Source organism: Betta splendens, chromosome 6 (assembly GCF_900634795.4).
Source record: "Betta splendens chromosome 6, fBetSpl5.4, whole genome shotgun sequence".
In the NCBI taxonomy this organism is placed as follows: domain Eukaryota; kingdom Metazoa; phylum Chordata; class Actinopteri; order Anabantiformes; family Osphronemidae; genus Betta; species Betta splendens.
This window is the reverse complement of record NC_040886.2, coordinates 19,339,531-19,360,922: the sequence shown is the minus strand read 5'-3', so window position 1 is coordinate 19,360,922 and position 21,392 is coordinate 19,339,531. Positions and strand designations below refer to the sequence as shown.

Here is a 21,392-nt window from a genome sequence, read left to right as displayed (position 1 = left end):
GATGGGTCCATCACATTTTACCAGCAGAACAGAACCAACCATCTGTTAGAGAAGCAGAGTGGTGTGTGTCACAAACTAAATGGACCCCAGTCACACGAGTATCAGGACCTCAGACATCAAGTCTAATAAGGGGTTGTACCCTGGAGCCTTTATAAAGAGGAGGATGGTTCAACTCATCAGTTATGATGACCAAGTGCCACCTAGTGTCACATTTCTGACACTTTTCATCTGCTCAGATTATTATATGTAGATTATTATTAACTAGATAACCTTATGAATAAAGAAACAAAGTACAGTAAAGGTTAAGGGTTTAGGATGGAGTGTGGGGGTTAACTCCTCTGGAGTAAAGGACACTTTACTTGACTTAAGACTTTTATATATATATGATAAGTGGCTCAAACTGCATATGTACCGTCTTTCACTTTCTGGACTCCAGATAGGACTCCAGAGAAAGCACAACACAAACTGAGCCTTATAGTGTCGGGAGGATTTGTTGCAGGGCTGTTGTGTTATACTGACTTATTTTTATCCAGAGCTCTGACCTGCTCCTCATCTGAACACAGGTCAGACGCTGTGTTAGAGTGGGAGGATGGAGACTGCGGTCATGCATCTCACAGTAGCTGTAGGGAAATGGCCACGGCCTCCTGAGCAAAAGTTTGACAAGCATCACAGATTTCAATGGCAGGCTGACTCTCTGACTGACTGACGGCCGTTGGTTCTTACCGTACCGTCCCAAATCACCCTGTCCCAAAGAGGTGAGGACAGGGGTCAGGGGTCAAGGCTGGAAGATGCTGCAGTGATGGGAGACTGTCACGGTCCAGTGCTCACAGTGTAGACGAGCAGGAGCCTGACATGTACAGTAGAGTGGACTCATTCTGTCCAGCAGCACGCTCATCTCCGGCTGCTAAATTAGCCCATTTCCAATTCATGGGAGGCGGACTCTGACAGCATGTCTATCAAACTCCAAGGAAACGTGCACCCATGAGCAACTCACCACCACACTCATAAATAGTGCGATCCCATATTACACACGTACTAAACCTGAACCAGATAAGTCCTATTTCTATACAGTGTGTTTGACTGATGCTGATGGGGAGAACGAGAGGAACATCACTACAAGTAAGAATCACAACAACATTCAGAAAAAGTAAGTTCTCCTTAAGGACCTTTAGTTGTTGTGAAACACTGGGCGTTTTGGAGTTAACAAGCGCAAAGCTTTCAGTTCAGAAAAAACTACATTTCCCAGAACTCTCACCTCACACATGCGTAGTGGCCACATAACGACCTCCTATGTTGTCTGTAGCAACCATCTAACCTGAACGAAGTCGCCGTAAAAGGTACGAAATGTTTAGAACGCGGCCACATAACTTTACCACAAGATTTCAATATAACACCGGTAAAATATTCCCAAATAACTATAATTAAAAGAGTGAGTTAGTCCTTTAGCTGCATTGACACTAGCGGCTAGCAGCTAAGCTAGCTAAGCTAATTCAACGTTTGTTTTACGAAACCAATCACAAAACCAATTGCTCCTTTCATTCTGGAGCTGACGAACCTGAGCTTAACATCCACTCGGTGGCTTCTCGTTAACTCAAGTAGCGGTAACTTAAAGAATCATCAGGTCGTGGAAGAATGAAGACTTGCCATATTTTGATAATAAAGTTACTTTAAAATAAACGGTTTAACATTTTATCAAGAAATTAAGCAATGAAACGTTGCTTTCTCGTCTGGAGTTTTGATGAATAAGGAACCTTTTACTTTCAGGCTGAAATATGTCCACGTTACTGGACGAGACAGCGGGAGACGCCCCGGTCAGAGACGTTCCAGCCGTTGTGTCCGGACCTACAGCTGGTCCCTCAGGTCTGTGGCGCTGCGTGTCCTCAAGGAGCCACGACTGCTCCGAGTTAGGAGGACAAGAGATGGAGTCTGCCGTTCTTCTAGGAGTCAGAAAGAAAATAGCTCAGGGATGAACTGAAAGCAACGTTGCTTCCAGTTCATCACGTTCACATTCATTGTTTCTTTCACAATTCTAAGATTAGATCCCACAGCTTCACGGGATCCAAGGCATTGTCTGTGCAATGAACAATGAACAAATAGAGAAACGGAATAAATGATAAAGACTTTCTTCAGAATCTTATTTTCTCTGGCAGACTCTTCAGCGTATCAAAATGCTTGGGCACCACAGGACATCTCCCGAGTATCCAGGGAGGAGCTGGAGGACCGGTTCCTGCGCCTTCATGACGAGACCCTTGTCCTCAAACAGCATATTCACAAACAAGACGACAAGATCAAAAAGTGAGAGATACACACAGCAGACCTTCCGAACTGGTCACATTAACATTCATCTTCAGTTGAATTTAAATGAATGACAAGGCATCTGAGGAAACGGTCAGAATATCTTTTTCTACTCATCTTACATCTTGGGCAGCCTGTGACTCTCATGAGGATAAGCTTCAAATGATTCAGTAACCAACTAAGTTCATCAAGGTGCTTCATTTACCTTTTGAAAAGAGGCTAAATATGTAAATATCACATCTACTTAAATTAGGAGGAGATTTTGGCAGCTTTGTTTTACAAAAAGAAATGTTTTTATTTCCACTGTGAGACACCATTGTTCTTAATAATAATAATAATAATAATAATTCTAATCTTGTAATCTATCATCCATCTGCTCCTTCTCTACCCCTCAGGCTTGGCACAAAGCTGCTGCGGCTGGTTAAGGACAGAGGCCGAATGGAGCAGCTAGCATTAGGGGAAGCTAATCCTGTGTCCAGAGTTCGAGATGTTGAGATGGAGGAGATGATGGAGGAGCTCCAGGAGAAGGTCCGGGGACTCCAAACTGACAATGAGGGACTAAAGCAGCGCCTCCTCGTGGCTAAACAACAGCTAATGAACTCTCAGAGCAGGAGGCCGTCAGCATATGGCCATGTTCAGTCAAGGGTCAACTCTGGGCTAAAGAAGCTGAGGGATGACACCTTGTCACCTCAAACACAACCAAAATGTCAGTTACACTTGGAAAAGACATATTAAAATCCCGGCAGATTAAGACAACTGTTTTTTCCTGCAGGCATGAGGAGTTTGGAGGGTGGAGGTAGACCTCCGATCGGCCAGCTGCCTCGATATGGACACAGTCTGCTGGAGGAGGCCAGGGCAGAGGTCCGGAACCTGTAAGTAATGTGAAAGAGGCTCCTTACGTCCAGCCACAAAGTAACCAACAGAGTTCATCAGTCAGTGTGTGAATAATACATGTTTTTACCTGGTGCTGTTTGTGTCTGTGCATCAGAGAGAATGTCATAGAGTCCCAGCAGAACCAGATGGAGGAGATGGAGGTTGCCTCAGAGCTGCTGAGGGAGGAGCTGAGGAGGAAAGAGGCAGAATATGAGGAGAAACTCCTGCAGGTCCGACAGCAACAGACATCTAAACTGAGGTAAATGTTTGGATCTAAATGACAGACTAATGAGTCTTAATTCCTTCATACTGTAACACTGTTGTGTCTCTGTCAGGTCACATGTCAAAGGCAATGTCACCACGATGAGGCTGCAGAAGCAGCTGGCTGACAGGTCCACTGCTGTGACAGAGCTGGAGGCTCGGTTTTTACAAATACAAGAGGTGAGATCCTGCAAGAACAGCACAAACTGGATTCAGCTCCGACAGATCAATGCCTGCTTCTTTGTGGGGAGCGGGCATCCCCTTTGTCTCTGACAGTAACAGTCCGAAGTTTACATTCATGAATAAGACAGAAGGGCGTTGATTCATGTTTGATTTGGTAGCAGCCTTTCTTTTGATTCATTTTGACTGATGTCCTGCTCTGATTCTTAACATGTGTTTGCCACCGAAATTAAGTTCCATAAAGCAGAAGATGACTTGTACCTCTCTACATCACCTGATGTAGATGGACAAAGTAAAGTGATTATTAGAGTCAGGAATCAGTGATCCCCTTTTCTTTGCTTCCTGTAAGGCACAGTGTGTTTGTGCAGAATGACTTCCCTAATGTGTTAATCCTTGGAGTTTAGAAGCAGCAAGTGCTGAAGGCCAGTCACGACACAGCAATGCTAAAGGTGGACGAGCTGTCGGCTCAGCTGAATGACGAGAGGATAAGGAGTATGGACCTGGAGAAGCAGCTGCAGAGTGCAAGCATACCCAGGATGAACCTGGAGCAGGTGAGACCTCTGCCGTTTCAAGAGCTGAGAAACTTACTGACAGGCAGGTTATTTCAGTTTCAAACAAACGATTTTAATCACACTAATATTTAGTATTTGATGAGAAGACTTGTCTGATAGGTTCTTGCAGTCTCAAGCATCTTATTGAAGCTAAGCATGCTCTAGATCAGGGATGCCCATTCCTGGTCCTCGAGAGCTATTGTCCTCCTGGTTGTCCAACTGTGGTGGAAATTTCCCATAAAGTGGCAAATCAGAGAGTTGTGTTTTGTGAGATTTATTATGAAAATTAAGGAAAATAAAAATAATGGGGAAAGCAAATCAAAAACATGGATGTTGATCGTGCACATCAACAAACCAAAAACCAGCTGAGATCAGTGCACACACCACGAAGGTGTGATGCAAAGAGCCCACGATCCTCAAGTTGCTTCTGCCTTTTATCCCCTCTGTCCGACCACGGTGGAACTGTCTGTGTGGCCCAATCAGAGTGCATGCACCATCCCATCCCTGTCGCAGTGTGTGTGGAGATGTTTACATTCTCACACCTGCATTGCTGACGTCTGACTATCAGAGAGAAAGGAGCACTAAGTCTCAACAGACAGAGACACAACTCCCCGGCCTTAGGTTTGGGAGCTGGAGTCTATCAGGCAGAGACAACCATGAACAATCTAGGTGAAATGTCAAAAACATACAAGACAAAGACAAAACATAACGGCATACAAAAAGAAAGAAACATTTTTTCCCATAACACAATTCTCCCTGCTGATTACCTTGATCAGGTGTGTTAGTTAGCCCACTGCTCCCCGGGGCATGGGTTAAATGCAGAAGACCACTTTCGTTTTTACATTGTAATGGATAATGACCAATAAAGGCTTCTTTCTTCTTAGACTAATGTAACTAATTTGCTGATGGTAAAAGCAGCTCAGACTCTTCCGACCTCACCTTCCTATCGTAAACACTTGCTCTGTCGTTGTCTATTGTTGGACAGTTATATAGTATAATATATTGAGTGTTTCACTTCCTTCTTGAAGCTCATACAATACCTTCTTGTACAGTTACTCAAACAACAGACAAGTCTAATGTTTCTCTTTTTTTGCTGTCTTCTTGTGGCTGTTGTAGCAGTTGAATTTCCCCACTGTGGGATTAATAAAGTTCATCTATCTATATATAGTATCTACTGGTTGGAAGTGATGACGTGTCTTCCAGTGGGTGACCCAGCACTATAGTGACTAATGCAAATTAAACTGTTCTTCTGCTGTTGTTGTTTAGTTGCAGGAACAGATCAGGGATCTGGAGCAAGAGAGGGAGCGACTGAGGGAGAACAATGAAAAATTGGTGAACAGGTGAGATGCTTCACCTCTGAGGTGAGCATATGAAACAGCTCTGGACACATTGTCATTACCCTAAAAGCTGTAGGACTGTGTCTTCAGTGCATCGTCCTTATACAGTATGTGAACTGAGCCTCTTCCTGTTGCAATCTAATTGTTATTTTTCACATGTTTTCAGTGCATTTGATGTGTCCCAGCAGCAGAAATGGCAGATTCAGGAGCAGCTGCTGAAGCTTCAGATCACGCAGTTGGAGACAGCACTGAAGGCTGACCTCGCTGACAAAAACAAAATCCTCGACAGAATCAGGACTGAGAGAGGTTCTCGACTGCACTATCCCTGTTTATCTCAGTGGACGTACAAATTACAGAAGTGATGAGTGTGGTATAAATCATGAAGCTAACATGACTCAGTATCCTGATTTTATTATTGTATCTATTGTTTCAGATGTGAATGAGATGCTTACAGAAAAGAATAAGAAGCTTCAAATCCAGTTTCTAGAACAGAAGCAACAAATAGAGGAACTGAATGATCGTTTAGCATTCTACAGTCGGGTGAGCTAACTTCACAATAAGCTTCTTGCTGGTGGTAATGTGTATATACGTGTGTGTGGGAGAGTAACTACTGCAGCAGATGTGTGCCGCCTGCTAACATGATCCTGAATTCAACCAGGATAAATTTATACTTTACATGGTTTCGTGGAGGAAAGCCTCTAATTGAGTCATCAGCCACATTTTAAATCATATCATGATAAACTAGAGGAAAGGCAACTCAGCTTGCCCATCAGGCATTTCAATGTTGAGACAACGTTAAGGCAACATTATAATTATAGTTGAATAACCATTGGATTATGTTTTAGATTTTGAATCGTGAATCAACGTTGATGGGGCACTTTTATTTCAACGCTGCATTACGGTTGATTGTCAACGTTACATTTAGCTAATTTATGGTCATTTATCAATGTTGCATTTATGTTAATTCATGGCCAATTTTCAAGCTTATGTTTACGTAGATTTATGGTCAATCATCAACGTTTTAACGCATGTATGTTGATTTATGTTTTTTTTTAATCAATGTTAAGTTTATGTTGATTTCTGGTCAATTATCAATTGTTATGTGTTCATACGTTGATTCGTGTTTTTTCTTTTATCAACCTTGCATTTATGTTGAATTAACTGTTAAATTTGGAAGATGAAAAACGTTGAAATTGCAAGAAAACTTGTTAAAACATGGCTTTGTACCAAACTGTGAGTGAGCAGATTCAGACCCAGAGACTGGTTGCAGAGCAGGCAGTATTTATTAGAGTACGGAGGTGAAACGTCCCATTTATGGGAGCTCAGATCAGGGAGCTAAAGAGTCCAAAGAGGAGAGGAGCTGCCGGTAGTCTGGGGCAGGTGTCGGAGCCGATGGAGAGGTGGAGGAGGCAGAGATGTCGTTGGGGGTCAGAAATCACCAATTTAGAGCCTACAGTGTCGATACTGACTGGACAGGTAGCATGGCGACGTGGACGCTCTGGTTGTTTATGTGCCGCCTGGTTGATGAGCCATGCTTGTTGCTCCTTATTTTCTTTCGTCATCCACCAAAATCCACCAATGTGCACCGTCAAACTACAACAAATACGTAACACATTTATCATAGTACATAAATGAATGAATGACAGGAAACAAACATTAAATAATCATACCTCACTGGCTGTACACACATAAGAGCAAATGGAAATGTCAAATACATCAAAACAAACAAACACTGTGAAACTTTAGCATCTTCTCTTATACTGCTGCTTTCTTTTACATGCTTTTCTTTGTGCACCAGTAAAATATGTTTGGACAGAACACACAAATCTTTGTTTTGGACCAGCATTGAACATTAAATAAATACAGATACAATAAATATGCAAATAAAAATGTAAAGATAACATTTAATTCAAACATAAGCATGGACTAACAGTCTAATTTGTTTAAATAATTTTGTCTTACCTTTTAAAAATTGCTGCTAGATCGCCATACTCTTTCCAAAACAGTTGCTTGGTGTTTTTGCTGCTTCAGCACACACTCTTCCATCACCATTTGAATTATGCTATTGTGACTATAGTCTAGATAGTTGATATTTTATGAGAACCACATACAATCCATGAAGAGAACTAAATAAAACAGCTAAAAATGGAACGCATGAATCAAAACTTGACTAAAAAAAGAAAAGCATTATTAAATAAAATATGAATTAAAATAATTATTTATGTCTAAATAAAGTCTGACTAATGATATATGTTGAAGACAATCTGTCATTTTAATATTAACATTTATAAAAAAAAAAAATTTTCAAGTTTTTTCAGTCTTTTTACAACCGCATTAAACATTCTTTTAACTTTTCATTTAAGTCACAAAAACAACTGACATTATTTCCGACATTTCTCAAAGTTGACTTCTAAGCATTTTGTCATCCTTTTTACAATGTTTAGCATTAAACATTGTTTCAACGTTTTATCATCATCATCAAAAAAGCAACTGACATCATTTCAACCATATTTGAACAATATTTTAACCTTGCTGGGTGGCCACCGTAAGAGAACTTGGAGCTTATACAGAAAGAGATGGATGGTTTTCACCACATGTGCTTTATAGTTTAATGGAGGCATTGTTTGTGGTTGGCAGGAGAATGACCACAGCACAGCTGAAATCACTGAGGCAGTGCTGCAGATAAAGGTCAGTCCACAGTCCACCTTCTAATATTGGCAGCATGTGTTAGCTGCTCAGTGTTTGTCATCTGTTAACAGTACATGAAGCGTCTTTGGGATGATTTGTGGTACAAGCTTTTCCAGCGTCTTTATCAGCGTCTTCCTCCTCCTGTCCTACAGACAGGTAAATCTCAAAGGAGCGGAGACCTGAGCTTTCTGAAGGATGTGGAAGAGGGGGAGAGTTCCCTCAGGAAGCTACGTGCGGCTCACGCTGAAACCATCCAGGAGCTGGAGAAGACTAGAAACGTCCTGAGCATGGAGAGCAGGATCAGCGAAGACTACAAGGTGGAGGAAGTTCACACGCTGACAGAGTGTTAGATCATGCACCCAAGTTAATTACAAAATTTTTTTCTTGCAGGCGGAGCTGGAGGTTGCGTTAAAGAAGATGGACAGTGACAAACTCTGTTACGAGCAGAAGCTGGAACAACAAGCAAAGCTGCTGGATACACGGGCATCAAAGATCAGAAAACTGGAAGGTTGTTATGCAAATTGTCATCCAGCTGTGGAGCACAAGCTGAATACTGTCTAATGGACTAGTTCAGAAATGTTCTTTTTCCGATAAGAAGCTAAAGCAGCAGTAGTTCACATTATCTTATCTTAGCTTAAGCCTGGAAACACATAAAATAAACATTTATTAAACATTAACTTGATTGGTTGAGACTGATCATTGCTGACATTCTGTTTTTCTTCTCAGCTCAGCTCAGGGACATCGCCTACGGCACCAGAACCTACGTTTCCAAACCAGACATCACAGCTGAGGATGAAGCGGATGACTTTGATGGATCACTTCACTTGGAGCGTGGAGAAAACGTCCTGGAGTTTCATATAGTAAGCTCGTCTCTGTCGGCGTCTGCCCTGGAGACTCTGGGTGATCCTGAACCGTCCACCTTTCTCACCTACTCCTTCTATCTGTTTGAGCTCCATTCCACTCCTGAAGTGAAGGGCCACCACCCGAAATACAGCTTCACATCTAAGTATGTGGTTAGAATGGATGAACCATTCCTCCACTACCTTCACAAAGACTCACTTACTGTCGAGCTGCACCAGGCTTTGGGATTAGGATGGAGGACTCTGGCAACTGGACGCATAGGACTGCAGCAGCTGCTGGAGCAGGAAGGCAAAGTTCACGGTACCATACCTCTGATGGGTGAGTGAGACCAAATCTCACCAACGCTAACTATCCCCTTGACACCTTTTTCATGTCTAGTCATGTTTTACAAATCCAAGATTTGTAAAACATTTCTTAGTAAAGAAGAATTTTCTGAATCCTTCGGAATTAACACACATGTTCAAGGGAACCAGTGAATCCAGCTGTGGATACATACAGACAGATGTTAGTGTAACTCTGTGTTTACTGTACACTCTTTGGTTCAGGTCTGTCTGACGACATGCAGCCCTTTGGGTCTGTAGATTACTGGCTCAGGCTGAGGATTCCTATGCCAGAGACCATCTGCCTTTATAAAGACAGGGTGAAGGCTCTGGGCGATGCCCATGCTGTGCAGGTAAGCGTTACACTCTGGCAAACAGGGTCTTTGGACCTGTTGTATTTTTTCATTAAGTGATACTGTAGTTTTGCTCATCTTGCTCTTCTCTTCTGTATATATCTTGCAACTTGGACTGAATTTCTGACTGATTTCTGTCCCCAGTTGCAGACACACAACAGCAGAAGGAACAAGCTCTTTGTCACTGTTCACTGCTGTCGAGACCTTCAGTCCACAAACTCTCAGCAGCCGAGTCCTTATGTGGTCTATAAGTTCTTTGACTACCCTGACAATGTCAGCGACACTGTTAATGACTGCTGCAACCCCCACTTTAATGACCTCCAGGCCTACTGCGTCCTGATGGATGCAGATCTGGACCAGTACCTAAAATCTGAGGTGGTTCACTTCTATGTGTTTGACAACAAAGAGGAGCAGATGGACCTATATCTGGGGAAGGCCAGCATACCACTGCTACCTCTGGCTCAGGACCAAGGGGTCACAGGTAAGACTGAGACCCTGCTTCTTCATGAACTGAATAGAACTGGCACCTTTGGTATTGTTTGTACTGCTTTGCACCACCAAGACTAAAAACAGAATATTCAATTAAATTTAGTTTTATTTATATAGCGCCAAATCACAACAAGGTTATCTGAAGGTACTTATCAAGGTAAGGTTTAAGACATTACACAACTAAACCCAACAAATCCCACATACAGCAAACCTTTAATTACAATTAGACAGCAACAGTGGAGAGGAAAAACTCCCTTTTTAATGAGGAAGAAACCTCCAGCAGTACCAGGCTGGATGTAGGCGGCCATCTGCCTTGAGGGCATAGAGAGAGAGAAAAGCACAGCAACAACAACAAGCAACAACAGAGCACAGGCAGGACGGTTGGAGCAGATACTGGACACAGGCAGGATGGTTGGAGCAGGGACTGGAAGCTCTGCCTCCTATTCTACATTTAAAGACTCAAAGGAACCACAGGTAGCCCAGCGCTGAAAACGAAGCGTTCTGCTGGGAGCATAAAGTACTATGATACTCTATGATAAGAAGGAGCTTTATCATTAAGTGCTTTGTGGGTAAGTAGGAGAATTTTAAATGCTATCCTACATTTTACAGGCAGCCAGTGCAGAGAAGCTAATGTAGGATAAATGTGATCTCTCTTTCTAAGTCCCGTCAGAACTCTTGCCGCGGCATTTGGAATCAGCTCGAGGCTTTTTAAAGAGCTGTTAGGACATCCTATGAGTAAGGAGTTACAGTAGTCCAGCCTAGAGGTAACAAATGCATGGATCAGTTTCTCTGCATCAATGTTCAGGATGCTTCTGATTTTAGCTATATTTGTAAGATGGAAGTAGGCGGTTCTGGAGATTTGTTTAATGTATGATTTAAAACAGAGATCCTGGACGAAGATGACACCAAGGTTCCTCACAGTAAAATCTAAATAGAAAGGTGAAATGAAACCTAATGTTATGTCATCCAGCAGGATGAACGCGTTTTGTTGCTCTAGATGAGATCGTGATTTTGCGCCCTTCTCCTCTGCTATGGGCGTGTTTACATGTTTTTTTCTGGCTTGGAGCGGAGCCCCCCAAGCAGGTGGCACCCTAGGCAACCGCCTAGTTTGCCTATGCCCAGAGCTGGCCCTGTCATCAAGGGTGGCTATCTGACTCAATAGTGTCTTACAACGATAAGAATTTTGGTTTTATCTGAATTTAGTTGAAGGAGGTTTTGGGACATCCAGGATTTGATGTCTTTTAAACAACTTTGAATTTTGACTAGCTGATCTGTTTCATTTGGTTCCAAAGACATATATGATTGAGTATCATCTGCATATCTGGAAAATTAATAGAATGCTTCCTAATAATCTCAGCTAGAGGAGACATGTATAGACTGAACAGTACTGGACCAAGAAGAGAACCCTGCGGTACTCCAAAGCTAAGCTAATAATGGTTCTCCAGGGTCCAGAGTAGGTTTTTCCAATAAAGGTTTGACCAATGTGGACGAGCTGATTAAAGGTAGGACCTATTTGAGTAATCTGGTTGGGATTGGGTCTAAAAGACAACTGGACGATTTGGAAGAGTTAATTATTGAGGTTAACTATATATGAGTTATGGGGAAGAAGCTGTCTAGGTAAGACAGAGGATTTGGTAAATTTATTAAAGCTGTTGGATCTGGACAGTGATTTCTGTCACTTGGAGGAAGTCGCTGCTGAATGTCTTCTCTAATTTTTTTTTTTTTATTAGTAAAATAGTTCATAAAGTCATTGCTGCTGAGATTTAAGGGGATAGTAGACTCAACACAGCTATGACTCTTAGTCAGCCTGGCTACAGTGCTGAAAAGAAACCTGGGGTTGTGTCACAGTCCAGGTCATTTAGCCACTGCACTCAATCATTTCCGGTTTTATTTTGTACCACTTCCTGTTCAGTGCCCATGTTTTCAGTTCCAGCTTTACCTCCGGTTTTAGTTTGACGCACCTGTGCCCTGTTACTAATTACTCACCTGCTAACTATCCAGCCATCATCATCACTTAGGATTTAAGCACCACCTCTAAGCCCAGCACCTTGCCAGATTGTTTGTTCATTCACCCGTTCAACTTTCCAGCATTCTTACCTTTACCTTGCCGTGCGTTTTGATCCTGTTTTGTTCCTGACCACGTCTCCAGCCCAGCCTGTGATAATCCCGTCTGCCTGTGTGAGTTTGACCATTGCCTGTTTTTGACATCCGTTTGCCTTATCCTCGTCTGTGCTGCTACCGATGATCTACCTATGTACCGACCCTTGCCTGCCTGACCACGAGCTCGAATAAACCCTGTTGTTAACTGAGCCTTGTCTCCGCTGTGCGTGTGGGTCCGCTGCCTTGAGTCCGTGACAGGTTGTTTTTGTTTTCCTCAGGTAAGGAGGAATAATATGTTTGCACAAAGATTTTTTTAAAAATATTATTAGACTGTCCTTCCATGCTTTGAAGTTATTAAAGTTGTTGGATCTAGACGGGGATTTCTGTCACTTGGAGGAAGTCGCTGCATTTGATGATGTAGTGTCATAAGTTGTGATGACAGCATCTAAGGACAAAAATCAAAACACATATTTAAATAATTTTCATAAATTCTGAATATTTAAACCAATGTAATGAAATTCCGTTAAGGACCCTTAAGTTCAAACATAACTACAGACTAAAAGTCTACTAATATGTTTAAATAATTTTCACTTCCCTTTAAAAAATATCTGCTACATTACCGTGCTCTAAAACAGTTGCTTCTTCTCTGCTGCAGCACACACTTTCCCATCACCGTTTGGGTGACATTGACATTAAGAGAACCACATACAATCTATGAAGAAAGCTCAATAAAACAGTTAAAAATAGAATGCATGATAACCAAATCAATTAAAAATATTATATGTTAAATAAAATATTAATTTAAATAATTATTTACATGTACAGTAAATAAAGTCTGATTAATAATATATGTTAAATAAAATCTCTAATTTTAACATTAAAATATTTTTTATTTCATGTAAGGTATTTTGTCAACCTTTTTACAAACGTCAGCATCAAACGTTGTTTCAATGTTTCCTCAATGCCACAGAAACAACTGACTTTACGTTGATTTATGATTATTTTGTCAACCTTTTTTCAACAGTTCCAATTAAATGGTGTTTCAACGTTACTTCAATGTTACAAATACAACTGACAGTATTTGAACCATATGTCAATGTTGATTTATCAGTATTTGTCACCCTTTTTACAACCGTTAGAATTAACACTGTTTCAATGTTACATTAACGTCACATCAGCGACTGACATTGTTTCTACCATATTTTAACTTTGAAGGTCAATTGTGTGCCCGCTGGGGAGGATTGTATTATATATTTGTCATATTTGTCAAATCTCATGCTCCAGTCTCAGTGCAGGCTTTATCTCGCCTTATCCTAGGAGTGTTTGAGCTGGCTGGTCCCTCTGGGCTCCCTGCTGGGCACATAGACGTCACACTGAAGTGGAAGTCAGCCTACGTACTGTCAGGCTCCACCGTGCCTGCTAAAATGGCAAATTTCATTCAAGAAACAGAGGATCCGACGCCTGAGCAGCACAGAGAGAAGGACCAGCTACAGATGGAGGAGGAGAGTGAAGCTGTGGACGTGGGACTTCACCCTTCTCCTCTCTCCTCTAAGGTCAGTCCAGCTGTGGCCTAGCAGAGCACAAGGTCAGAGCAGGTTATAGCTTGTTCTCGCATGCAGAGACGGTTATGATAATGAAATGATGTGACTATTGCAGTTATGTGATGGTGAACAATGTTCTTCCGTGTATCTAATGCAGTTCATCATGACAATAACTTCCATGTGTTCTTAATGCCATTTATCTGAACATCAGACTCCACTGCCAAAACAGAGACAGAAAACTTGCAGGAAGGACGGACCTGCTGCCAGAAAACAAGTCAAGTTTGTAGATGCCTCAGCTGCCGACAACCAGGTGAGTGAAAAGCTACTGAACAAGAACGAACCTACTAGCAATGGAAAGATGCTGACTTTAGCTTGTTCATGTTTGCATCATCCTTTAATACATATCAACCCGGTTTGATCCGGATCAGAATTTGTTCCAAATTAACTAGGGTTAATTTGGAACTAATTGGAACGAATAACAGTTTATCTGGGTTCAGATGCTAACGTAAGTGTCCACAGGTTGTATCTGAAGAGGCTTCAGTGCCTCGAGGCACCGCAGAGTTAGAGGATGATGATGAGTCTCATGTTTCTGAAGGCCAGCTGCTCCCAACGAGCTCCCAGTCCTACTCAGATGATTCTGAAGTGTCTGAGGAGATCATGGCAGGTAATTCAATAATAGGATCTTGAGTGTTACAGTGTTGATGAATAAATGAACGAGAGGTTGCTGCTGTCTTATTGTCTCATCTTGTCTACTTGCTGTGTTTACAACATCTGCAGTGTCTCATACTTTCATTTCTACTGTGGACACAAAACAAGCGTTGAACGGGTTTGTTTTCATCATGGGTCAGACCCGAGCAGCTGTTCCCTAAACGCCAAAGGCCCTTCACTCTGTGTTAAAGTGCAAATGTGTCTGTGTTCTCCCTGTGCTTCCTGAACAGAGTGGCCGTAAATATTACATGTGGCTGCCAATAATCTTTAGTGCAGGCTTCATAAATGTTCGTGAGCATCTTACTCCATTCCATCAGGGCTTGTTTTCACACTCAGCGGTTTGTCGGCTCATATTTCGCCAAAGATTGATCTCATTTCTGTTTGTTTGTTTCATACTTTTTCCCTGTATGGATCTGCTCAGATACCGAAGATGCACCAGCAGCCAAAGAGGATGAGAGTGAATTGACTCAGTCAGACAGCGATGACTGCATTGTTCATGGACAGGCCACGGGGAGGAAAGTGAGTGAAGCTCCTGTTTACCCTCCACACTGAGAGGAAACCTTGGAGCTAGTGTACAGCCGTCTGCAGGGAGGGAGCCCAGACCACGCACCAAAGATTTTTCCTGTTGTTGTGGTGCAGGCGCCCAAGAGAGCGGAACAGAGCTGAACTGTTGATTGTGGCTCATTCATGAAGGTGTTTTGTTTTTCATAGCACACTGCTGTTTCTAAACCTTCCACAGGTTTTCAGGTGGTTCCAGCCAAATGTGGTTAGTTAAAGCACAGCAGGTGCTGCTTGGCCGTCTCTAAACCGCTCTTCATGTGTTGGTCCTCAGCCCTCAGAGCGATTACGGGTGGAGGTTGTATCGCTGAGCCTCAGGCCAGAGTCTCGTGTGGCTCAGGACAGCAGCGTGGTCCGCCTCTTTGTGGAGTACTCCCTCCTGGACCTGCCCACAGAGGAAACCCCTGTGTCTCTGCCTAAGCCTCCACTGGGAAAGAGCATCAACTTTAACTTCAGTAAAGGTGAAGCTGTTCAGAGCTAATTTATTCTAGTCTTGTTTTGAGGCCAGAAGAGCTGTCAAAGCTGACTGATCCATTAATTCTGTCCCAGTCATTCCTGTGGATGCAGAGAACAACGAGACAAGGCGACATCTGCTCAAAGGAGTCCTTCAGGGACGGAACCCTTCGATGGAAAGGTGAGGAGATGACAGGGGCTCTCACTTGACTTTTTTGTAGGCGATGTGTGTGACTGTGTGAACGTCGCTCCTGAATAAACTGCCATGAGGGTATGACCACTGTTCCCTCTAAGCCAAATTAGCCCTGCACAAACAAAAAATCCAAGCTGAATTAAATGAATCAAATACATTACATTACAATTCATTCTGTGCTATTTTGCAGTGTGAGCTACATTGACAGCCTCCTGATGTGCTGCCACCGGTGTTGTAGCTAGCTAGCCAGTGGTGTGGCTGATGAGTGAAGACATGCTGATCATGATGATAAGTGCTGCCTATACTGTTGATCCTTTAAACTAATTGTTGTGGGAGAGCACCAAAGACCGAGAGAATCGAAACGATTTGCCAATCATAAAGAATTCCAAAACCAAGCAAATTCTTTTCACCAAAAGCCTCCTAGAGGACTCTCTCATCCAGAGCACAGAGCTTCACACACTGGCTCACATTGGCTCATAAGACAAGTCAGAGCTTAATAATAAAAATGTTGTGTGTTTTCAAAATTGGAGTTAATATTTGGATGTTTGTAATTTATACTCACAATAGCGTTAACATGCTACACATGAGCAAGACTTTTGTAATTTTTATTTATTTATTTTAAGTGGGCACTTAAAGCACTTAATTAAAAGTATACAAACAGATATGTAGATGCTGTAATGTGAAACCATGTCTTGTCTGGACTTGTCTGGATGCAACACTGACCACAGTGCACACGTCTCATGTCACAACACACATGACAACTCAGAGAGTAACTCAGAGTTACTGCTAAACCTAAACATAGTTATAACTCATTTGAGAGCCTCACTCTGAGCCTTTCTCACCCAGACTCTAAAACCCGGAAGCCAGTTGTGTTTTTCATTGTTTACCGTCCTCCTGCTCCATATTCAGAGTTCTTAACTGAATTCTCTGAATTCTTATCTGACTTAGTTCTTAGCACAGATAAAGTCATTGTAGTGGGAGACTTTAACATTCATGTAAATGTTGACAGCAACTGTCTCAGCACTACTTTCAACTCATTAATAGACACCATTGGTTTTACTCAGCAGGTAAATGAACCCACTAATTGTTTTAATTGTACCCTCGATGTGGTCCTGACATATGTGCTTGAAATTAATAAACCCTCTGTTACCTGACCATTTCTTATCAACTTTTGAATTTACTATAATTGACCTTGCAGCAGCTGGAAAGAATTCTTAATATAGCAGATGATTCTATCACCTTTTTCCTAATTGTCATGTAGCTACACAGAAAAGAACAGTCACGTTAATCCTTATGAACAGGTTGACTGTCTTGTAGATGATGCTGCAGCTTCTCTACGTACAATGTTAGACACAGTGACTCCTCCTCTGAAGAAGGCAGTGAATTTGGAGGAGGTTAGCTCCGTGGTATAACTCAGAGATCCGCAGCCTAAAGCACAGGACCCGACAACTAGAAAGGCAGTGGCGTTCCAACAAAATAAATGTAAACTTCAAAGCATGGAAGGACAGTCTAATAATATTTAAAAAAATCTTTGTGCAAACATATTATTCCTCCTTAACTGAGGAAAACAAAAACAACCCCAGGTTTCTTTTCAGCACTGTAGCCAGGCTGACAAAGAGTCATAGCTGTGTTGAGTCTACTATCCCCTTAAATCTCAGGAGCAATGACTTTATGAACTATTTTACTAATAAAATTATCACCATTAGAGAAGACATTAATCAGCGACTTCCTCCAAGTGACAGAAATCACTGTCCAGATCCAACAACTTTAATAAATTTACCAAATCCTCTGTCTTACCTAGACAGCTTCTTCCCCATAACTCATATATAGTTAACCTCAATAATTAACTCTTCCAAATCGTCCACTTGTCTTTTAGACCCAATCCCAACCAGATTACTCAAAGAAGTTCTACCTTTAATTAGCTCGTCCACATTGGTCAAACCGTTATTGAAAAAACCTACTCTGGACCCTGGAGAACAATGCACACAAAACCAGATTCCTTTTAACGTTTTATTAATCTAACACTACGGGATATATGAATAACATAATATGGAAATACTCAAATAAACAGAATAGAAAATGAGAGAACGATCAGAATGAGATGATGAACAGTGAATGAATCAATGAGTGAAGACCCAAAGAATGGTCAAGACCTGAGTGTGTGATGGCTTTGATCAAGAGAAAAGAGTATTTGTCTCTAACTAATCTAAGGATAACTAATCAATTTTGAATGTTCAATTTTAGCGCTTTGAGAAACACCAGACTTCTCAGAGGATTAGAGATGTTCGTCTTGCCTTAGTTTGGAGCTGTAGCCGCTGTGCAGCGTCTCCCGTTACCGGCTGGGTTGAGCAAAGGTGCCCTCTGGTCCAGGTGCCACGGCCTCTGGGCCAGGAATCGTCGCCCGCGATTGATGAGGACGGCTCGGGTTCAGCAGAGTAACAGTCAGCCAGGCTGGACTTTCAGGGTGTTGCAAAGCGTCAGCGCTACTAAACTAGCCCAAAAAGCAAACGGGCTGGAATCTAATTTAATTGGTTCGATCAAAAATAGCGAGTCAATTAAGGACTGGTTGTAATAGTTTCAGTTTCGCGGACTTTCTTGATGACTTTCTAACGTTACAAAAATCGTTGTTCGTTCGTGTCTCTAAGTTTAACTTATGTTTACAAAATTTAAGGACAAAGGAAAATTAAAGAAAAGTAATGCGACGCAAAAAGGAAAAAGTGAAAGAAGTTTGAAGATAGAGGGAAATCCGTTTTGCCTTGGGTGTCACTGGTTTAAATACCTCTGGGGCAGTGGTCACTGCAGGGCGGAGAAATGACTTCAACCAGTGGTGAAGAGTTCCACCTCTTCAGATCAGGAATCAAACTATTGGATTTGGATCGCTCCTAAATCTGGCATAACTAAGCTCTTCTCTTTTCATCAAGCTCAAAGTTCCATCACACCATAACACAATAAACATGTAATGATCACTTTGACACTCAAATAAGCAGAGAAGTCAGAATGGTTAAACAGCAATATTAAATGCATAGAAGGTCTTATACATGGTCCCTTACAATGCTGTGACAAATTAAATGTTATTCATGATGCCTGGTCTTGTCTTATGCAACACCCAGTAAACACTAAAACATACACGAATAATAAATGCAAGCAAAATCAAATTATAAATGACCTAATCTGGACATTACTAATTAAACAATTGTAACACTTAAAAATGTGATACAATAATGAGGATACCTAATTGTAGCTGGTGGAAATAGTCCATGTGTATGTTGCACAGATTAAAAGAAGTAAAGAAGGTGAGTCTCTCTATTTCAACTTTGTGCCTACACACAAAGGAGAGCATGGTGATGAGTTGAAGTCCCTTTGTACTTTAAGAATTTCCTGGCAAATCTGTAGATCAGGCATTGAACATCACACAGAAACCAATCTAATATCAAATGAAAACATTTTGTCCACAGAATACAATGACATCAGTTTCATGGAAGTTGAAAGTTCTGGTGCATCTGAACCAGAACCTGTGTCCAAATGAAGTCTCTCGTTCTCTTTGATGAGCACATTCCACATTTTATGGCTGGTGGTCCCAGTTCTGGGAGAGACAGCTTCTTGGTGATAAATGTGACAGCCTCTCCTTTTGGCATGATAAGCAGAGGTAGAATCCTGAGGGATTTACAGGTAGATCAACAAAGTGGACTCATGGTTCTTTGATATGGACCTTTGAGATGTTGGCGTCAATTGGTGCCTGTGGTGATAGAAGCCAGTCTCCTCAGTCCAGACGTGGAGAAAGATTCAGGGTCCCTTATCTCTGGGGACTGAAAGGGACGTAGGGGCTCTTCAAAGGAGGGAGTTAAGTTCACATGTAGGTCAGGTTACCTCAGTCCAGATGTGGATTGCTACATCCGCTACATGCACAAGGATTAGCTATGGAGTACCGCAGGGTTCGGTGCTTGGTCCAATTCTGTTCAGCCTATACAGTACATGTCTCCTCTAGATAATATTATTATTAGGAAGCATTCTGTAAATTTTTATTGTTATGCAGATCATACTTAGCTATATTTGTCCCTGGTCCAATCATCCTGTGTCCAGTCTCTGGTCCAACCATCCTGCCTGTGTTTAGTCCAGTCTCTGGTCCAGTCATCCTGTGTCCAGTCTCTGGTCCAACCATCCTTCCTGTGTTTAGTCCAGTCTCTGGTCCAATCATCCTGCTTGTGTCCAGTCCGGTCTCTGGTCCAACCATCCTGCCTGTGCTCTGTTGTTGCTTGTTGTTGCTTGTTGTTGTTGCTGTGCTTTTCTGTTACTCTCTCCTCTCACCCCAACCGGTCGAGGCAGATGGCCGCCCATATCCAGCCTGGTTCTGCTGGAGGTGTTTTCATTGCTCTTAAATTAAAGGCGTGCTGTATGTGGGATCTGTTGGGTTTAGTTGTGTAAGGTCTCAAACCTTACTTTGTAAAATGCCTTGAGATAACCTTGTTGTGATTTGGGGCTGTGTTTGTTTTACTGGGTCTGGACAGAATCCGGTTCACGGTGGTGAGCGAGCCTCCAGAGGAAGAAGAGCAGGAGAGAGAGTGTGAGGACATTGGAGTGGCCTTCATCAGGATTCCTGAGATCCTGGAGAAACAGCGAGACCTGAATGAGGCCAGTCTGAACGGTGAGCAAACACACACACACACACACTCACACACACACACACACACACACACACACACACACACACACACACACACACACACACACTGAAAGCAGCTTTCTCAGATCTGGTAGCATCATGTTAGTAGTCACAGGCTGTCTGTGATCTTTCCTGCAGTTGTAGACATGGAGGACATCAGTGAGGTTATCGGGACTCTGAGAGTGTCTGTGGAGGGACTGGAGGCTCTGCAGGCTATCGTCCAGGAGCAAGATCGTCAAACCCTGCTTCCATCATGAGGAGGCTCCGCACACACTCAGCAGAAGGGATTCGACTTTGATCACTCACTCACTGAGCTGATATTTCTGTGTGTGTTACACTTGTTCGATACAACATGAAATGAACACAAAATGTCGATCGTTCCCATTAACCAGCAGTAACTAGGAATAGTCTACTATAACTGACTGTAGACCGACTGCAGAGTCGTTACTACCTCAGCCTGAGACGTTTTTCCCATATCTTGGTTCTGTTGTGAGCTGCTGCTGCAGTGCGTCGGTCCGCCTGCGGGTGAGATGTCTGCTCCAGCTGACACCGACTGGACCACTGAACAACAACCACTGCACTCAGCCTCAAACAAACTAGATCCTCTGAGACTTTGAGCAGCAGCTTAAACCTTCTGGATCCTGATCCAAGCCTCAGGTTTGTTTCATTTGCTGTGATGTCTTGAGCCATGATGTTGGAACGCATAGCTGCTTTTCACCTGGACAGTTAGTTTCTGTTGATCACATCAATGTAAAACTGAAATTTATTACAGTTCTTTGCATTTAACAGGTTAATGCTAGATCAGACCAGTTTTCTTATTATTTGTACATATTGAAAGATAAAGTTTCTGGCTTTAGGTATGTTGAAAATGTGAATTATTTGAAAGTCACCTGCTTTGTAAAATAATATAAATATGAATAAGACACGTGAAGATGTTTATTGGCCTCAGGTTGTGCTTCACTTATTAAGTG

The 21,392-nt window shown here is 42.2% G+C and overlaps 1 protein-coding gene across 4 annotated transcripts; it reads left to right on the top strand.

Annotated features, from left to right (window-relative positions):
• The first annotated feature begins 1,238 nt into the window (after nucleotides 1-1,238).
• rpgrip1l (RPGRIP1 like) lies at nucleotides 1,239-21,352 on the top strand. Of its 4 annotated transcripts, XM_041071195.2 has the most exons (26): nucleotides 1,240-1,337; nucleotides 1,765-1,860; nucleotides 2,151-2,295; nucleotides 2,691-3,001; nucleotides 3,068-3,167; nucleotides 3,284-3,427; nucleotides 3,504-3,609; nucleotides 4,014-4,160; nucleotides 5,427-5,500; nucleotides 5,664-5,803; nucleotides 5,931-6,037; nucleotides 8,135-8,185; nucleotides 8,338-8,502; nucleotides 8,576-8,693; nucleotides 8,912-9,045; nucleotides 9,136-9,364; nucleotides 9,592-9,719; nucleotides 9,864-10,200; nucleotides 13,626-13,861; nucleotides 14,061-14,159; nucleotides 14,369-14,513; nucleotides 14,979-15,076; nucleotides 15,390-15,576; nucleotides 15,665-15,749; nucleotides 20,267-20,403; nucleotides 20,560-21,352. In XM_041071195.2, the coding sequence occupies exons 2-26, from the start codon at nucleotides 1,773-1,775 to the stop codon at nucleotides 20,676-20,678; spliced, it is 3,630 nt and encodes a 1,209-aa protein (XP_040927129.1). In that variant the 5' UTR covers nucleotides 1,240-1,337; nucleotides 1,765-1,772; the 3' UTR covers nucleotides 20,679-21,352. The 4 variants fall into 4 exon arrangements, 3 of the variants coding, with proteins under 3 accessions (XP_055365883.1, XP_040927129.1, XP_029010141.1); XM_029154308.3 differs by having other exon boundaries at nucleotides 8,912-9,364; XM_055509908.1 differs by lacking the exons at nucleotides 20,267-20,403; nucleotides 20,560-21,352 and adding an exon at nucleotides 15,952-20,116 and having other exon boundaries at nucleotides 1,239-1,337; nucleotides 8,912-9,364.
• The last annotated feature ends 40 nt before the right edge of the window (nucleotides 21,353-21,392 follow it).

What these genes read in the sequence shown, in the direction of transcription:
- rpgrip1l (XM_029154308.3), top strand. Translation starts at nt 1,773, where the DNA reads ATGTCCACGTTACTGGACGAGACAGCGGGAGACGCCCCGGTCAGAGAC. An exon ending in AATGAAAAATTGGTGAACAG is followed by an intron (nt 5,501 to 5,663) that starts GTGAGATGCTTC and finishes ACATGTTTTCAG; the next exon opens with TGCATTTGATGTGTCCCAGC. An exon ending in CAACTTTAACTTCAGTAAAG is followed by an intron (nt 15,577 to 15,664) that starts GTGAAGCTGTTC and finishes ATTCTGTCCCAG; the next exon opens with TCATTCCTGTGGATGCAGAG.